Genomic DNA, 15,733 nt, shown 5'->3' with positions numbered 1-15,733 from the left:
TTTGTGTTTTCTTTATTCTTTATGAATTTCAGATATGTGTTAAAAATACTGTGAAATTTTACAACCCCTCTGTAATATTAATTTCATAATGTAGAGAAAAGTAGAGGTAGAATTTCTACTTATAATTCATGTTTAAATCAGGAGAATCTAGAATTATGCCTCAAAATACAAAATGCAAATTTTGTTAAAAATAATTTTCAGACAGCAGGAAAATTTGCAAGTAGCAAACTAAATTTAAAGCAACCAGCCAAATACAACAGTAGGACTAAACTTCAGCTTACCCTAGAGGGTTGGGGTGTGTAAGAGGATTACAATAAAAAACATAACCTGAGAAAGATAGAACCATTCTTTTACTGTAAATAAAGGGCCTCAGATAAAGAATCTCAAAATTGTAAAGCAACTGAGCAGTCATCTAGTCCTAACTACTTATTTTAAGAGAATAGACTGATATAAAAAGGCAGATTCTTGTCCGAACTCAACAGCTACTAAGTGTTAAGAATCAGATCTCTTAAATCCTACTTCAAGGATCATTTTCATCTTTTTGTTTTTAATAATATGTATCGGTAGTTCATAACTATATATTTCAGTAAGCCATCAGACTCTGTGTCTACCTTTGTACTTTTAAAGTTAATGACTAGGAAAAAAAAAAAAAGACTCCAAAATGCTTCAAAATCAATAAAATACCCTTCATTTGAACTAATTGGGTAAAATGGCGAGTAAGAATTAGTGTAATGATCACTTTAAACCTTCCAGCAGCAATCATTTTTACTGTTTTCAAATTCATGGAATGAACAAAACCTAATTGCCAAAATGTTTCAGGCTATCATTTCTATCTGTAGTCCCCATAAAAAGCGATATTTAAAGCAATTCAAACTATAATTGAGGAAGCTAAATATATTCCTTGCATTCTTGTTCCTGTCTTTTTTAAATAAAATAATTGTTATTTAAATGTATCATTTGATCAATTTACATAACATTTTTTTTAATTAGTGGGGTTTTAGTTAAAATTTTTTTTGACTTTATTTCACTTGGTGTCATTAAAGCTTAAATAAAGAAGAAAGTAGTCTTCTGAACTATAGTTTATCACTTTTATAGGAGCTGTAGTTAGCAAAATAATTTACACTTAAAAGATAATATTTTCATCTAAAATACTTGAAAAAATGTTTTTAAAATGTTCCAAGTTACTTCATTGATGTGTTACTTCATTTATGTGTTTCTCTAGGCAAATCCAGTCATATCTGCTTTAGTAAGAACGAAGTATGCTAGCCTCTTATGATGTTGATTTAATACCATAATATCAAAAATAGTAGCAACATATTTTAGACCTAATCCAAAAAGTTGTGATTCACTTTCATAAATTTCATAAAATATAGTCTGAACATCTATCATTGTTCAAAAGCAGTGTTTATGAAATTTGGAAATGGTTATCAGAAGAAATAATAAAATACATTTAGGTTTTTTTCAATGATGTCATTTTCTTAAATGTGTCCTAATATTTAAATTAAGCCAAATTACCTTAAAAATACATTAGTTTATTTAAAAAGACAGATTCATTAAATTCTTCCCAATTTTATATCAGTATTTTTACTTTTGTAGTTTAATTTTTCCATAAAATTAGATGAATTCAAATGATTTATGATAGTTAATTTTTCTTTTTTTTTTTTTGCTCTTCTATAAAAGCTTGATAGTGTTTAAAAGTACCTATATATGTATGCAGGATTATCCCTATAGAACCTTTAAAATTTTTATACTGCTTGGTATTTTTACTACTTAGTGATCAAATTGCTATTTTTTTCCTTTATTTTCTTCCTATATCAGGCTTAAGAAAGCAGTTTCTTTAACTTGCATAATTCCATGCTAACAAAATTTGTTAACTTGAATTTCGTTTTGAAATTGTGTATCCTGATACATGTTTTTGTTTGTTTTCTTAACTAGTGAAAAAGGCCATAGATTTTAAATCTAGAGGATTTAAATTGTTTCCAGGGAAAGACAACAGCAACAAGTTTTCTATCTGTGAGTGTACTCCTTTTTTTGTTTCTTTCTCTAGTGCAAGAGTGAAGTTTGTGGTTGTCTATGTTGTTTGTGTGTTTTATAAAAACATTTGTGTATTTACCAAATTAACTGCATTAATATCTATATAACATGCATGGTTATTATTCAATATTTTCTTATATTTAAATCCATATTGAGTTTTAGGTTAATGAGGTAAACTTTGGAGCTCAGATTGTTTCAAAATGTAAAAAACAAAAACTCTTTTGATCTAGCATGTTGATAACATTCTAGTTTTCTAATTCTAGTATGTGAGATTAAAAAATGAGTAAAAATCATTAAATTGATGATTTCTTGTAGGAATTTTTGTTTGAACATATCTACATTTCAACATAATTATTTTTGTAAGGGAAAAATTTTAACAGCAATTTTGCATTTAATTGAAAAAGATATTTTAGTTTGAGTTAATTTATACAAATCCTTTAAGTCAAGGACTTTGTAAATGAATTAACTAGTTTTTTTTTTTAGAAAAATCTCATGAAATGAACTGAATTACATATATTTATGTGTGCCCCAATACACAGTTTTGCTTAGTATTCAGGGATTTGTAGATCATCTGAAGTTCATCCATGACCCTCACATTAAGAATCATCGAACTAGAATATTCATTGTTATATGAATATAAATGAACATACAATAAAACATTTAAGAGAGCTATGCATTTTTCAATATTAATCAATAGCAGTTTGTAGATACATGTAATAAATTTTGAAAGAAGCCATTTATGACACCACATCTGATCATTAAAATGCCTTATTGATAATAAATAAGATTAATTCTTATAAATACATGTTATTCTTTTTTAGTGAATATATGTATTTTAGCATTATTTTTATTCAATTCCAAATGATCTGATGAAATGAGTTTAAAACTATTTCTTTAAAACAATCACTTACTATACCAGGAAAAGATTCTACCCCCATATTTTAGTTTTATTTGAAACAGTAAATGACACAATTGAGCAATTACAGCAATTATCAAAAGCAAACTTGGAGCTTGTTGCTATCAAATATTTTAACGTGTTCTAATTTTAAAATATGATTTTTGCATTCTGTTACATTTGCAAATATGAAACCAAACATAGATATAAGTAGGAAATCCTCAAATTGGGTTACCTGTTTGGAAAGCATTAGACAATTCATTTCAAAGTATTTAGTTATATAATAATGATTTATTGTTTATTTTATTTTGTTTATTTAATTAGTTAATTGGAGGGAAATTGCCTCACAGTGTTTACAATTTTGTGTTGGTTTCTGCCATACAACAGCACAAATCTGTTATAATTACAGTGTTATATTTTTCATATTAAAACATATTTTCAAAACAGATACATTAGTTTTTAAGAACAATAAATAATCTGTAATATTTTCAATATAATTATTTGATACATTTCAGAGAGAAAGAAATTTTTCTTATAATAGAAAATATGAACAAAAATTTTGTTAGATGAAATTATTCTGACATATCAAGTTTTATAATGTCAACATGAAATAAATGTTTGCAGACTTAAATAATTCTGTTTACTACTTTTCCCCTAATATTTTGTGTGGCTAATGTATTTATTTTGGAAACTAAGGAGAATTGTAAGCTATTACTTTTTTCCTTTTCCTCATTTTGGCTAGACAAATGTTTTTTTATATGCTTCATACTTCAAAATTTTCCATGTCCTGGGGAAATCAGACTATTACTGAAGCATCCAAGATTTATCAAGGAACTAAGATGTATGTAACTGTACATCACCAGCAATTATATTACAGTATATATAAATGTATCCTAATAACATGCTGTATACCTTAACATTAAACAATGTTACCTGTCAAATTTGTTTAGTAAAAAAACAAAAAAATGACGTATGTAGCTCTTTATACTTGGTACATTGCCTTAGTGGACATTCATAGTATTTTCATTGTTCTTGTACAGTGGTTATGAGGGTGAACAAGAAAGGGGATTAGGACATAAGAGTATGTCTGGGGAAACAAACAAACCCTAATTAAATATATATTATATATATTTTTCTTTTTAACTAAAAAAATTACTTTTAAATTGTCAGGAATACAATTATTGAGACAAAAATGAGAAAATTACTCATAAAGCAAAAGATGTTATTTACTTCATAATTTTAAAATAAATTTTGCATTCATTCATTACCACTAACGTTAGGAGGTAAAATATACTCCTGAGCTTTCTTATTTTTCTTTTTGAATATAAATAATTCCATTTTCAACAAGACAAAATGATTTATGTCAATTCTTTGATAGTCACAAAGTAATAAACCAATATAATTTTAAATTTTATTTTTCTACAATTTTTTTCAAATGTTTAGTAACTATTAATAGTTAAAATATATATTATCTATGATTGATCACAGAGATGTTTATAATGTTTTAATTTTTATCATTATTCTATACTTGTTGTCAAGTAAGCATTTGGGTCTTCATCTCTTTGAATCATTTATTTAAAACAGGGCCAAATTTTCAAAGAAGACAATTTTTATCTGACATTAAATGTTCACATAAAAAAATAATAAAGCTTATATTGTTTGAAAAAGCAATTCTATCACAATTTCCAGAAGTGAGCATAATTATAGATAGAGGACATGAACTACACACATTTTCAAAGTGTGTCTTCCCACAATAGCACCTTTAAATTTTAACTAAGAAAAAAATTAATAAGGGATTCAGGAAACTGCCACAGTGTTCATTGGAAGCATTTCATTGTTTAAATGGCTAATTCAAATTATTTTTCCAACTTTGGTACCTGAAGTCTATATGATCTCTATCTATACCTTGTTGTTTATCAAAGATAATAGATTTGCAAATAAAGGAAAAATATTTTTAATTTATAAAATAAAATATTTTGGGGGGTTCCTTTTCTTTTCTTTTCTAATTTTAAATTAATTTATTTTTTTAACTTTTTTATATTTTAAAATGTTGAATTGATTGAACTTAGTCTGCCAACTTTTCTTCTAGACTCTTGTACCTTTTTAAGAGGTGAAATTATAAAGAAACCATGAGCTTTCCATAATGAATTTTTTTAACTACTTCATATTCTACAAGTCCACACTTTTCATGCATTCTTTTTATACATTCCTTTCACAATTCTATCTGAACTACTTCCCCATGGCAGCGCCATGCTAGACTAATAACATAAAACATAGAAGAATGAATAAAAAAATAATCTCAACTGCCAAGAATCCAACATTTTCTTGGGAAGTTAAATGAGTTAAGAGGTAACTCTTTGCAGAATATAAAGTTATTATTAAGTGACATTCTAACAACATCTGTAATGTTGGAATTAAGAACAAGATCCAAAGCATTCTATTTTATAAGGTAGAATAAAAAATTTGAATCTAATATAAAAATCTGTAAGATGCCACCAACTGGATGATTTAATGTAGATATGACTTTTAGTCAGATGATTTTCAGAATCTACTTATTTTTTACTTTAGATTATATACTATATAAAATTAGAAAGTTCAGACAACTTGCTTATAATAATAGTATTTTATTCTGATATTGACTAATTTTATAGTGTTTTCAAGCTAAAATATACTATAATATAGTGCATGAAGATTCCCATAGTGTATTTTATAAATACATATATAATAAACATACTCTGATGTTACATGAAATGACAATTCATCCAATTTTTAAAATTCTGTAAATTCTGCTCTCCTCTCTGTTTTTTTCCCGCTGATATATGGGGAAAGGGATTCATATTGTATTAGTAGTAGCAGTAGTAATGATAATAATAACAGTATTATTATCAAGATCAGAGTAAAAGGAATATTCCCATAGTCATGCTCTTTTCAAGAGACAGGGCCCTGTCCATGTAATTAATTTTTAAAGAGCGTGCATGTTCTTTTTACAAGTTATTATTCAAACTGAAAGAAATAAAAGTGATACATATTTGTCCAATTGTTTGAATAGCATTATGTAGTGAAAGCAGGTGAATGAATGGATACTAACTTCACTTGAATGTCTTGGCATCACTAGCTACAGAAAATTATCTAGTATCTACATATCACAAGGGCTTCTCAGGTGGTGCTAGTGGTAAAGAACTCTCCTGCTAATGCAGGAGAGGTAATATAAGAGAGAGGTAATATAAGAAAGAGGTAATATAAGAAATATGATATAAGAAATAAACCAGTATTTTTATGCTACTTGATTATTAAAATGGGTTTCCCAGGTTGTGCTAGTGGTAAAGGACCCACCTGTCAAGGCATGAGACATAAGAGACGTGGGTTCCATCCCTGGGTCAGGAAGATCCCCTGGAGGAGGGCAGGCCAACCCACTCCAGTATTCTTTTCTGTAGAATCCCATGGACAGAGGAGCCTGGCAGGGAAGCGACTTAGCATGTACGCAAATATAAGAAAAATAGATGACTTTTTTTTTTTTAGTTTTAAATACTTTAACTAAAAAACCTTAAATACAAGTATCATGCAGAAGCTCTCCTATTTTATTCACATTTTAAATTGGGAACTTTTTCACCTATTGTAGATATCCAGAAACAGTAGTTTGAAAGATACTTTTCAAATAGACAAAAGTAATTTGACAATTAAATCTTAAGAGCTGGGATTAATTAAGTGAACATGGTGAAAATTGTAAATATGCTTTGCATTCTTCACTATCTGAGCCACTAAGGAAGAAAAATAAAATATTTGGAAAAGTGTTCTGAATTTTAATTATTGATGCCATTTTGCTCTTCTGAACTTTCTGTATAGGATGGAGTACTGAAGGGTTAAGAGTAGAATTTCTTGAATCGGTCTGCCAAGGTTTAAAGCTAGACCATGGCAGAAAGTAGAAATAGGACTTTGGAAATAAGTTTTAACCTCTCTATGTCTCAGTTTCCTCACTTGTAGGAAATGTATAATAATAGTAGCTACCCTTCAGATTCTTGCGAAAATTAAATGAGTTGATATATGTAAAAGGTGTAGATTAGTTACTGACACATAGTAAGTACTATGTAAGTGTTAGCTGCTGTTAAAATGTATATTAAACTGGGCAATAATGATGATAAAGTGGAAAAATAAGAATTATTTTTTATTTTCAAATATATTCATAGACCATTTCTGTATTTACATATAATTTATTATAAATTTAATATGCTAATGTAAGAAGCCTATATCATGCCATTGCTTTTTCTTATCTCTATCATATGTTAAAAAGTCACATTTTAATAACATATACTATGATATTTTCAAAAGTCAGAGATAGGAAAGACAGTGCTTCCCATAGAAAAAACATTCTACTCATTGTAAACAGTGTATAACACATTGTTTTTAATTAAACTACTAGGAAATATTCACTGAGAAATCATTAACCCCCATCTAGGTACTGTAGGGATATTAAAGTAACTATAGCTTTTTCTTTGTCTTTATCAAGTGTATATTTGTAAATACGACAAAGGAATATGAAACTATTAAACAGTATGATAAGATAATTTAAAAATTAAATATAAAATTGTTCATGTTATATAAAAAGGAGAGATTTAGAAAATCTGGAAAGAAATGAGAGATTGTATTTTGCAAAAGGTGGGACTTGAGCTGAGTCCTGAACATTATATGTAGAATTTTGATAGCTAAAGAGGAAGAAAAGGGAAACATGAAGACTTGGAGAAGGCACAAAGCAAAGAAGGAGCATGGCTAACCATTAAAATTGCAGAAGAATGAAGAATCTGTTGGACTTGGGTTATGGATGTATCTTGGTGGCTAGTGGGAAATATAATATATATGCTTAGAAATCTAGAATCATAGGATATTTGGACAGTAATGAAGGCTGTGTTTGAGAAAGCTTAATTCTCTTCTAGTACTCAAGATGAATTGGAAGAGAATGATAATAGAAAAAAAAATCAAGGATTAAGTTAGATTTGAGCATGCACATGAAATGATTAGGAGATTTTTGGTAGGGACCTAGTAGGTCATTGAAGGATCAGGAAGGAGCTTGGGGAAAAAAAATGATACAACCTTTGATTGGAAGTCCTTAACAAAGAGAGAATTTTTCAAGTCATGAAGAAAATTCAGTATATTGAGAATTGTGGGTCAATGCCTTTAAATTTGCCCTCTGTATATGATATAAGCTAAAGTAAGAGAGTGGCCAAAAGAAAACATAATAACAAAAACCAGAGAGGTAAAAATAAATTAGCAAGTCTGCAGACCCAGAAAAGGAAAAAAAAAAAATCACATGTGTTGTATGAATTAGTGCATTTATAATTAAGCTGAGAGCAATAAGAATATATTTGAGGGTATTTGAGAAAGTGATTTTTATAGAATAAAAGTGCAAACACAAAATTTCATATCTAGTTGAAAATATGGCAGCTTTATCAGAGTTATGACTGTTGGTCCATCATCTGATACTTATCTTGCTATCTGATAAATCAATTTGAATAAGTTGACAATCCAAGCTAAATGATGCAGGGATCCAGTGTTTTTAAACATTGACTCTTCATTAGAATCCCCTGGAAGATTATTTAAAAAACAAACAAGAAAACAACAATAAAATAAACTGGTTCACAGTGTCTACCCAGAGTAATTACATTAGAATATCTAGACAGAAAAGTAAGCATCTGTTCTTTCAGAAAAGAAAAAAACTCTCTAGGTGATTCCAATTCACAGTGTAGGACAAGAACCATAAGTTCTTGAACCAAAGTTTAGATTTTTTCATCTCTGGAGCCTCTACTCAGGTTCTATTCTTTTCTTAAAAAAAAAAAAAAGCATATAAGTTGATGAAGAGCAAAATAGAAGTTACTCTCCAATTTACTGTAAGATTGAATTCATGAAACAGTGTCTCTCAGATATTTCAGACTTCATCTGGTTTAATAATCATCCCATTAAAAAAAAAAGATTTCTTAGGCAATTATTTATTTACTGTGATCACATTCACTGAAAATATGAATAATAATTTATTAATAGGGTGTTCTGAAGAAACTGCTGAAAGTGTACAATGACTAACTAAAACGTAGTCATGGGATTTGTTAAAGGGTAAAGCCCTTAATTTGATTTACAGCATTATAGCATAATTCAATGACATGCTTGATAATTTGCACCACAGTTTTCTTTTCACATTGGCAGAATAAATTCCATGTTATATACCAGTTAAAAAGTGCCATTATCCTTAAACTTTTTCCATAAAGTCTTATTTTTATGTTGCAACTTTAAAAATAACAAGTATCTGATGACACTGATGTAACTGGTAGTGACTTCTCTGCTGCCAATAATTAATGGACACTCTGGCAGTGATACCTAGGGAGTGAATTACCAGAGATTTCACAGTTTGATAGTATTAAAAATAAAGTGTTAACTGTTAATGTGTTAATATTCAAAGTAGTATGTCATTGAACAGAAACATGAAAATTATGTTTTATATATCCACAAATTAAAAAGTGTTTTTGCTCTCATTATTGGGTTATAAAATTATATTTAACTTTCTATGTACAAATTATAGTGACTAGAATGATAAAATACAAGAATATATTTTATGTACAATTAGAAATTGATATCACTCTTGATTTTCTAATCATACATATTTTGATTCTTTTTTTCCTTTTCTTGTTTTCCTGTTTTCCTGTTGTTTCAGTAAATGAGGGAGGTATTAAGACAGCTTCCAATTTATGCCCAGATCCAGGAGAACCAGAAAATGGGAAGAGAGTTGGATCAGATTTTAGGTATGATTTTAAATTGTATATTTCATTATTAACTTTGTTAAAGTTTATTTTAATTTAAATTTCAAATATAACTAATAATATGGAGATGAACACATGGTGACTTAAAAGTGTGGCAGCTAGATTTCACTGATGTGTTATGATTAATAATATTTCATTATTTTAAAGTGACTAAATAATGTCAAATTTATTAGGGGACTTTTTGGAGTTTAAATGATTAATTTATTGTCATGTGCTATGTGGGAGAACTGGGTTGGATTCCTGGGTTGGGAAAATTCCTTGGAAGAGGGCATGGCAACCCACTCCGGTATTGCCTGGAGAATCCTCATGGACAGAGGAGCCTGGCAGGCTACAGTCCATGGGGTCATAAGAAGTTGGACACGACTGAGCAACTAAGCACACCACAGCACAGTAAGTGAAAAATCATGAGATTCAATTTAAAATACATGAGTTTGAATTCATATTCTAATGTTTATTAATTGTCCGATCTTGGGTAAGTTTTTCAATCCTGTCTGCTAGAGTTTCCTCTTCTGTAACATGTAAATCAAATTTATCACATAGAATGATGTTTCAGATGAGACACTGCATGTGAAACCTTCCAGCAAATGTTCTATAAACATTTTATTTAGAAGAAAATTTAACTTGAATAAGTTTTATCTCCATCTTAAATTTAGTATTTATTTTAAAAATTGAAATTGTTTACTTACAGCATAGAAAATATAAGTAGTAGACTAGGCTTCCCAGGTGGTGCTAGTGGTAAAGAACCTGCTTGCCAATGCAGGAAAAAAAGATGTGGGTTCCATCCTTGGTTCGGAAAGATCTCCTGGAGGAGGGCACAGTAACCCACTCCAGTATTCTTCCCTGGAGAATCCCATGGACAGAAGAGACTGGTGGGCTACAGTTCATGGGGTTACAGAGAGTCAGACACGACTGAAGCAATTTAGCACACAGAGTACTCATGGTTAAATGTGTCAAACAAATAGTGTACTCAATAATATGGTAACTATTAATTTGCACTATGACATAATATTGTTTAAAAATCTTGAATTTTCAGTAGTCCTCTGAATGTAACATTTTACAAATAAAAGATACAAAAATCCTATAAAATGCTAAGTGATAATTTAGTTCACAAATACTATTTTAACAAAATATTCATGATATATTAAATTTAAAAATGATAATGGTTATAGTTTCACATACCACACATTTACATTCTTTACTTCTTTATGCTGTTTGTATAAAGGACAAATGATATGCTGAAGAAATTCCCCGTGACTAAAAAGGTAATCCTTATAATAAAAACCTATGAATATTTTGTCTCCATGGATCATTTGACTTAGAGTTATATTTTGATATTCTTGGAGGGGAAAACAATGTTAGTTCAATATGAATAAAATTTTAATTTTCTTAAAAATTTGCAGAACTTTATTTAACTAGCCTGATAATTAGTATGGATAATATTGTTTGAAAAATCACATTAAAAAGAAATTCAAAAGACCCGGAATCCAGTCAGAGTTAGAGCTTAATAAACTAAGTGATTATATTAAAAATCAACTAAATCTCAACCTCAGTAGTTAAAAGTGATATTTTATAGACTGCAAAGTGTCATCAATTTACCTGGTATTTGTACATGTATTCTTTATTTAATAAAAACCCTATAATAATAAAACCTGTAATAAAAAACCTATTTGTTATTTTATTCCCATTTTGGCTCAGATGGTAATATATCTGCCTGCAATGCAGGAGAGCCAGGTTTGATCCCTGGGTCAGAAAGATCCCTTGGAAAAGGGAATGGGTACCCACTTCAGTACTCTTGCCTGGAGAATTCCATGGAAAGAAGAGCCTAGGGTGTTACAGTCCATGGGGTCAAAAAGAGTCAGACACAACTGAGCAACTAACACTTTTATTTTCACTTACAATAATAACACTGAAAGTCTGCTTATCCAGCTAATAATTTTATGGAACTGGAATTTGAACTCATTACTTCCTGATTCTATATCCTGACCCTTTAATCACTGTGTTTCATTATGTTTTGAAACCAAACAAACTTCATTCAGATCCCATTCTTACAATGAACCATCAATATATTGTCTTCTCTGAGGATGTTTTCCTCAGATCTAAAAACGATAATGCCTGTTTCATAGGATTGAGGGGAAGATTGCATGAGATAATGTAAAAATGGTAGTAAACTTAAGACTAATAAGTATTTAATTCTAGCTGCTATTATAGTATGAAAAGATAAATTGAAATAATTATTATTGATGTTAGTATCTATTTGGTCTCACTTTTTACAAAAATATGGGATTTATTAGAAATAGGCTTATTACTATTAGTAATAGTAATATAGTGAATTAAATTAACTTTTAGTAAATTTCAAATCATCAGATTATCTTGCAGTCATGTTTTAGGCAACCTGATAGATGTTAAGAATCAAGGAGCTTACAATCAGGCTAAGATATACTCTTATAGTTTCAGTTCAGTTCAGTCGCTCAGTCGTGTCCAACTCTCTGCGACCCCATGAATTGCAGCACGCCAGGCCTCTCTGTCCATCACCAACTCCCGGAGTTTACCCAACCCATGTTCATCGAGTTGGTGATGCCATCCAACCATCTCATCCTCTGTCGTCCCCTTCTCCTCCCACCCCCAATCCTACCCAGCATTAGGGTCTTTTCCAATGAGTCAACCCTTCGCATGAGGTGGCCAAAGTATTGGAGCTTCAGCTTCAACATCAGACCTTCCAATGAACACCCAGGATTGATCTCTTTTAGGATGGATTGATTGGATCTCCTTGCAGTCCAAGAAACTCTCAAGAGTCTTCTCCAACACCACAGTTCAAAAGCATCAATTCTTCGGCGCTCAGCTTTCTTCACCGTCCAACTCTCACATCCATACATGACCACTGGAAAAACCATAGCCTTGACTAGACGGACTTTTGTTGGCAAAATAATGTCTCTGCTTTTAAACATGCTATCTAGGTTGGCCATAACCTTCCTTCCAAGGAGTAAGCGTCTTTTAATTTCATGGCTGCAGTCACCATCAGCAGTGATTCTGGAGCCCAAAAAAGTAAAGTCTGACACTGTTTCCACTGTTTCCCCATCTATTTCCCATGGAGTGATGGGACCAGATGCCATGATCTTAGTTTTCTGAACGTTGAGCTTTAAGCCAACTTTTTCACTCTCCTCCTTCACCTTCATCAAGAGGCTCTTTAGTTCTTCTTCACTTTCTGCCATAAGAGTGGTGTCATCTGCATATCTGAGGTTATTGATATTTCTCCCGGCAATCTTGATTCCAGCTTGTGTTTCTTCCAGCCCAGCTTTTCTCGTGATGTACTCTGCATATAAGTTAAATAAGCAGGGTGACAATATACAGCCTTGACGTACTCCTTTTCCTATTTGGAACAAGTCTGTTGTTCCATGTCCAGTTCTAACTCTTGCTTCCTGACCTGCATACAGGTTTCTCAAGAGACAGGTCAGATGATCTGGTATTCCCATCTCTTTCAGAATTTTCCACAGTTTATTGTGATCCACACAGTCAAAGGCTTTGGTATAGTCAATAAAGCAGAAATAGATGTTTTTCTGGAACTCTCTTGCTTTTTCGATGATCCAGCGGATATTGGCAATTTGATCTCTGGTTCCTCTGCCTTTTCTAAAACCAGCTTGAACATCTGGAAGTTCACGGTTCACATATTGCTGAAGCCTGGCTTGGAGAATTTTGAGAATTACTTTACTAGCATGTGAGATGAGTGCAATTGTGCAGTAGTTTGAGCATTCTTTGGCATTGCCTTTCTTTGGGATTGGAACGAAGACTGACCTCTTCCAGTCCTGTGGCCACTGCTGAGTTTTCCAAATTTGCTGGCATCTCGAGTGCAGCACTTTCACAGCATCACCTTTGAGGATTTGAAATAGCTCAACTGGAATTCCATCACCTCCACTAGCTTTGTTCGTAGTGATGCTTTCTAAGGCCCACTTGACTTCACATTCCAGGATATCTGGCTCTAGGTGAGTGATCACACCATCGTGATTATCTGTGTCGTGAAGATCTTTTTTGTACAGTTCTTCTGTGTATTCTTGCCACCTCTTCTTAATATCTTCTGCTTCTGTTAGGTCCATACCATTTCTGTCCTTTATAGAGCCTATCTTTGCGTGAAATGTTCCCTTGGTATCTCTAATTTTCTTGAAGAGGTCTCTAGTCTTTCCCAATCTGTTGTTTTCCTCTATTTGTTTGCACTGATCGCTGAGGAAGGCTTTCTTCTCTCTCCTTGCTATTCTTTGGAACTCTGCATTCAGATGAGAATATCTTTCCTTTTCTCCTTTGCTTTTCACTTCTCTTCTCTTCCAAGCTATCTGTAAGGCCTCCTCAGACAGCCATTTTGCTTTTTTGCATTTCTTTTCCATGGGGATTTTCTTGATCCCTGTCTCCTGTACAATGTCACGAACCTCTGTCCATAGTTCATCAGGCATTCTGTCTATCAGGTCTAGTCCCTTAAATCTATTTGTCACTTCCACTGTATACTCATAAGGGATTTGATCTAGGTCATACCTGAATGGTCTAGTGGTTTTCCCTACTTTCTTCAATTTAAGTCTGAATTTGGCAATAAGCAGTTCATGATCTGAGCCACAGTCTGCTCCTGATCTTGTTTTTGCTGACTGTATAGAGCTTCTCCATCTTTGGCTGCAAAGAATATAATCAATCTGATTTCGGTGTTGACCATCTGGTGATGTCCACTCCCCAGGTCAGTAGGTGCCCAATATGCTAATGGAGATCAGTGGAGAAATAACTCCAGAAAGAATGATGGGATGGAGCCAAAGCAAAAACAATACCCAACTGTGGATGTGACTGGTGATAGATGCAAAGTCCGATGCTGTAAAGAGCAATATTGCATAGGAACCTGGAATGTTAGGTCCATGAATCAAGGCAAACTGGAAGTGGTCAAACAGGAGATGGCAAGAGTGAACGTTGACATTCTAGGAATCAGCGAACTAAGATGGACTGGAATGGGTGAATTTAACTCAGATGACCATTATATCTACTACTGTGGGCAAGAATCCCTTAGAAGAAATGGAGTAGCCATCATGGTCAACAAAAGAGTCTGAAATGCAGTACTTGGATGCAATCTCAAAAACGACAGAATGATCTCTGTTCGCTTTCAAGGCAAACCATTCAATATCACGGTAATCCAAGTCTATGCCCCGACCAGTAACGCCGAAGAAGCTGAAGTTGAATGATTCTATGAAGACCTACAAGACCTTCTAGAACTAACACCCAAAAAAGATGTCCTTTTCATTATAGGGGACTGGAATGCAAAAGTAGGAAGTCAAGAAACACCTGGCGTAACAGGCAGGTTTGGCCTTTGAGTACAGAATGAAGCAGGGCAAAGGCTGATAGAGTTTTGCCACGAGAACGCACTGGTAATAGCAAACACCCTATTCCAACAACACAAGAGAAGACTCTTATAATTTAAGAATATTTAAAAATGTTATGGAGACAGAACAGTTATGGTATTTTTGACAGCTAGATTAGGTTCACAGAGCTAGGTGATAAAGTGTGATTAGAATCTGTTATGTAGAGAAATGAAGTCCAGAGACCATTTATATATTTGTACATTCATTATTTACTTGTTTTGCTTGCCTGTTATGTGCCTGGCTTTGAACCAGGAACATATAACACATAACAGCAGACATAGTACATGTCCCACATAGTACTTTCTCAAATTTAATGGTGAAAAAAGGCTATAATTAAATGAATCTCATTTTTTTCAAAAAAAAAAAAAAGTACTGTGAAGTCAAAAATTGAGGATAAAATTGTCAGGATAGGAACCCACCCAGTGTAAGAAGGTCCCACTTTCACTGATACCAGAAGAATTTTATGCCTCTATTCTATAGGAAAGGAAGAGCCTCACACTGATAAAGAGCTTGATGAGCTATTTCAGGAAAATGAAGATCAGAGAGTCTAAATTATAGAATGTAAACTGGAGAAAAACACAGAATGCAATAGAAAAGTGGTAAAATGAAGTTAAGGAGATGTG

The 15,733-nt window shown here is 31.9% G+C and overlaps 1 protein-coding gene across 4 annotated transcripts in view; it reads left to right on the top strand.

Moving 5' to 3' along the window:
* CSMD3 (CUB and Sushi multiple domains 3) overlaps window positions 1-15,733 on the top strand; it is a 1,311,921-nt gene that overhangs the window by 527,995 nt on the left and 768,193 nt on the right. For 3 of the 4 annotated variants that reach the window (XM_081504393.1, XM_081504395.1, XM_081504394.1), the window contains 2 exons: window positions 1,936-2,013; window positions 9,624-9,711. In XM_081504393.1, coding sequence (XP_081360519.1) covers window positions 1,936-2,013; window positions 9,624-9,711 — 166 coding nt within the window. The remainder of the gene's footprint in view (window positions 1-1,935; window positions 2,014-9,623; window positions 9,712-15,733) is intronic. The other variant, XM_081504396.1, reaches the window with a different exon arrangement.

The sequence above is a fragment of the Giraffa tippelskirchi genome, chromosome 6, assembly GCF_054371585.1.
Source record: "Giraffa tippelskirchi isolate mGirTip1 chromosome 6, T2T-mGirTip1v1.2.pri, whole genome shotgun sequence".
NCBI classification, from domain to species: Eukaryota; Metazoa; Chordata; class Mammalia; order Artiodactyla; family Giraffidae; genus Giraffa; species Giraffa tippelskirchi.
This window is presented reverse-complemented; position numbering and strand designations above follow the sequence as displayed.